Source organism: Haliaeetus leucocephalus, unplaced genomic scaffold (genome assembly GCF_000737465.1).
Source record: "Haliaeetus leucocephalus isolate CR32 unplaced genomic scaffold, Haliaeetus_leucocephalus-4.0 Scaffold526, whole genome shotgun sequence".
Taxonomy (NCBI): domain Eukaryota; kingdom Metazoa; phylum Chordata; class Aves; order Accipitriformes; family Accipitridae; genus Haliaeetus; species Haliaeetus leucocephalus.
This window is the reverse complement of record NW_010972962.1, coordinates 1,521,579-1,521,848: the sequence shown is the minus strand read 5'-3', so window position 1 is coordinate 1,521,848 and position 270 is coordinate 1,521,579. Positions and strand designations below refer to the sequence as shown.

The window sequence follows — 270 nt, the reverse complement described above, 5'->3', positions numbered from 1 at the left end:
GCGGGATCCGGGATCCGGAGGCGAGTGACCTTGCCAGGCAGAGCAGGGCTGCGCCCGCCGGCGCTGCCACCGCGGAAGCTGGGCGGCGAGACGGCCGAGATGGTGGAGGACGGGGGGGAGGAGGGGGCGGAGGGGGAGAGCGGGGAGATGCCGGCGGCCGCCGCCGCGCCCCCCCTGCAGCGCTGCAACGGCTTCCTCCCCGGCAAGGAGGCGGAGGGCGGCGGGCGGGCGGCCCCGGCGGGCGGCGGGGAGCGGGCGGCCGAGGCCGAG

The 270-nt window shown here is 81.1% G+C and overlaps 1 protein-coding gene across 1 annotated transcript in view; it reads left to right on the top strand.

The window, feature by feature from the left end:
• Positions 1–99: 99 nt before the first annotated feature.
• FLVCR1 (feline leukemia virus subgroup C cellular receptor 1) overlaps positions 100–270 on the top strand; it is an 11,013-nt gene continuing 10,842 nt past the window's right edge. The window contains exon 1 of the mRNA XM_010576526.1: positions 100–202. Coding sequence (XP_010574828.1) covers positions 100–202 — 103 coding nt within the window. The remainder of the gene's footprint in view (positions 203–270) is intronic.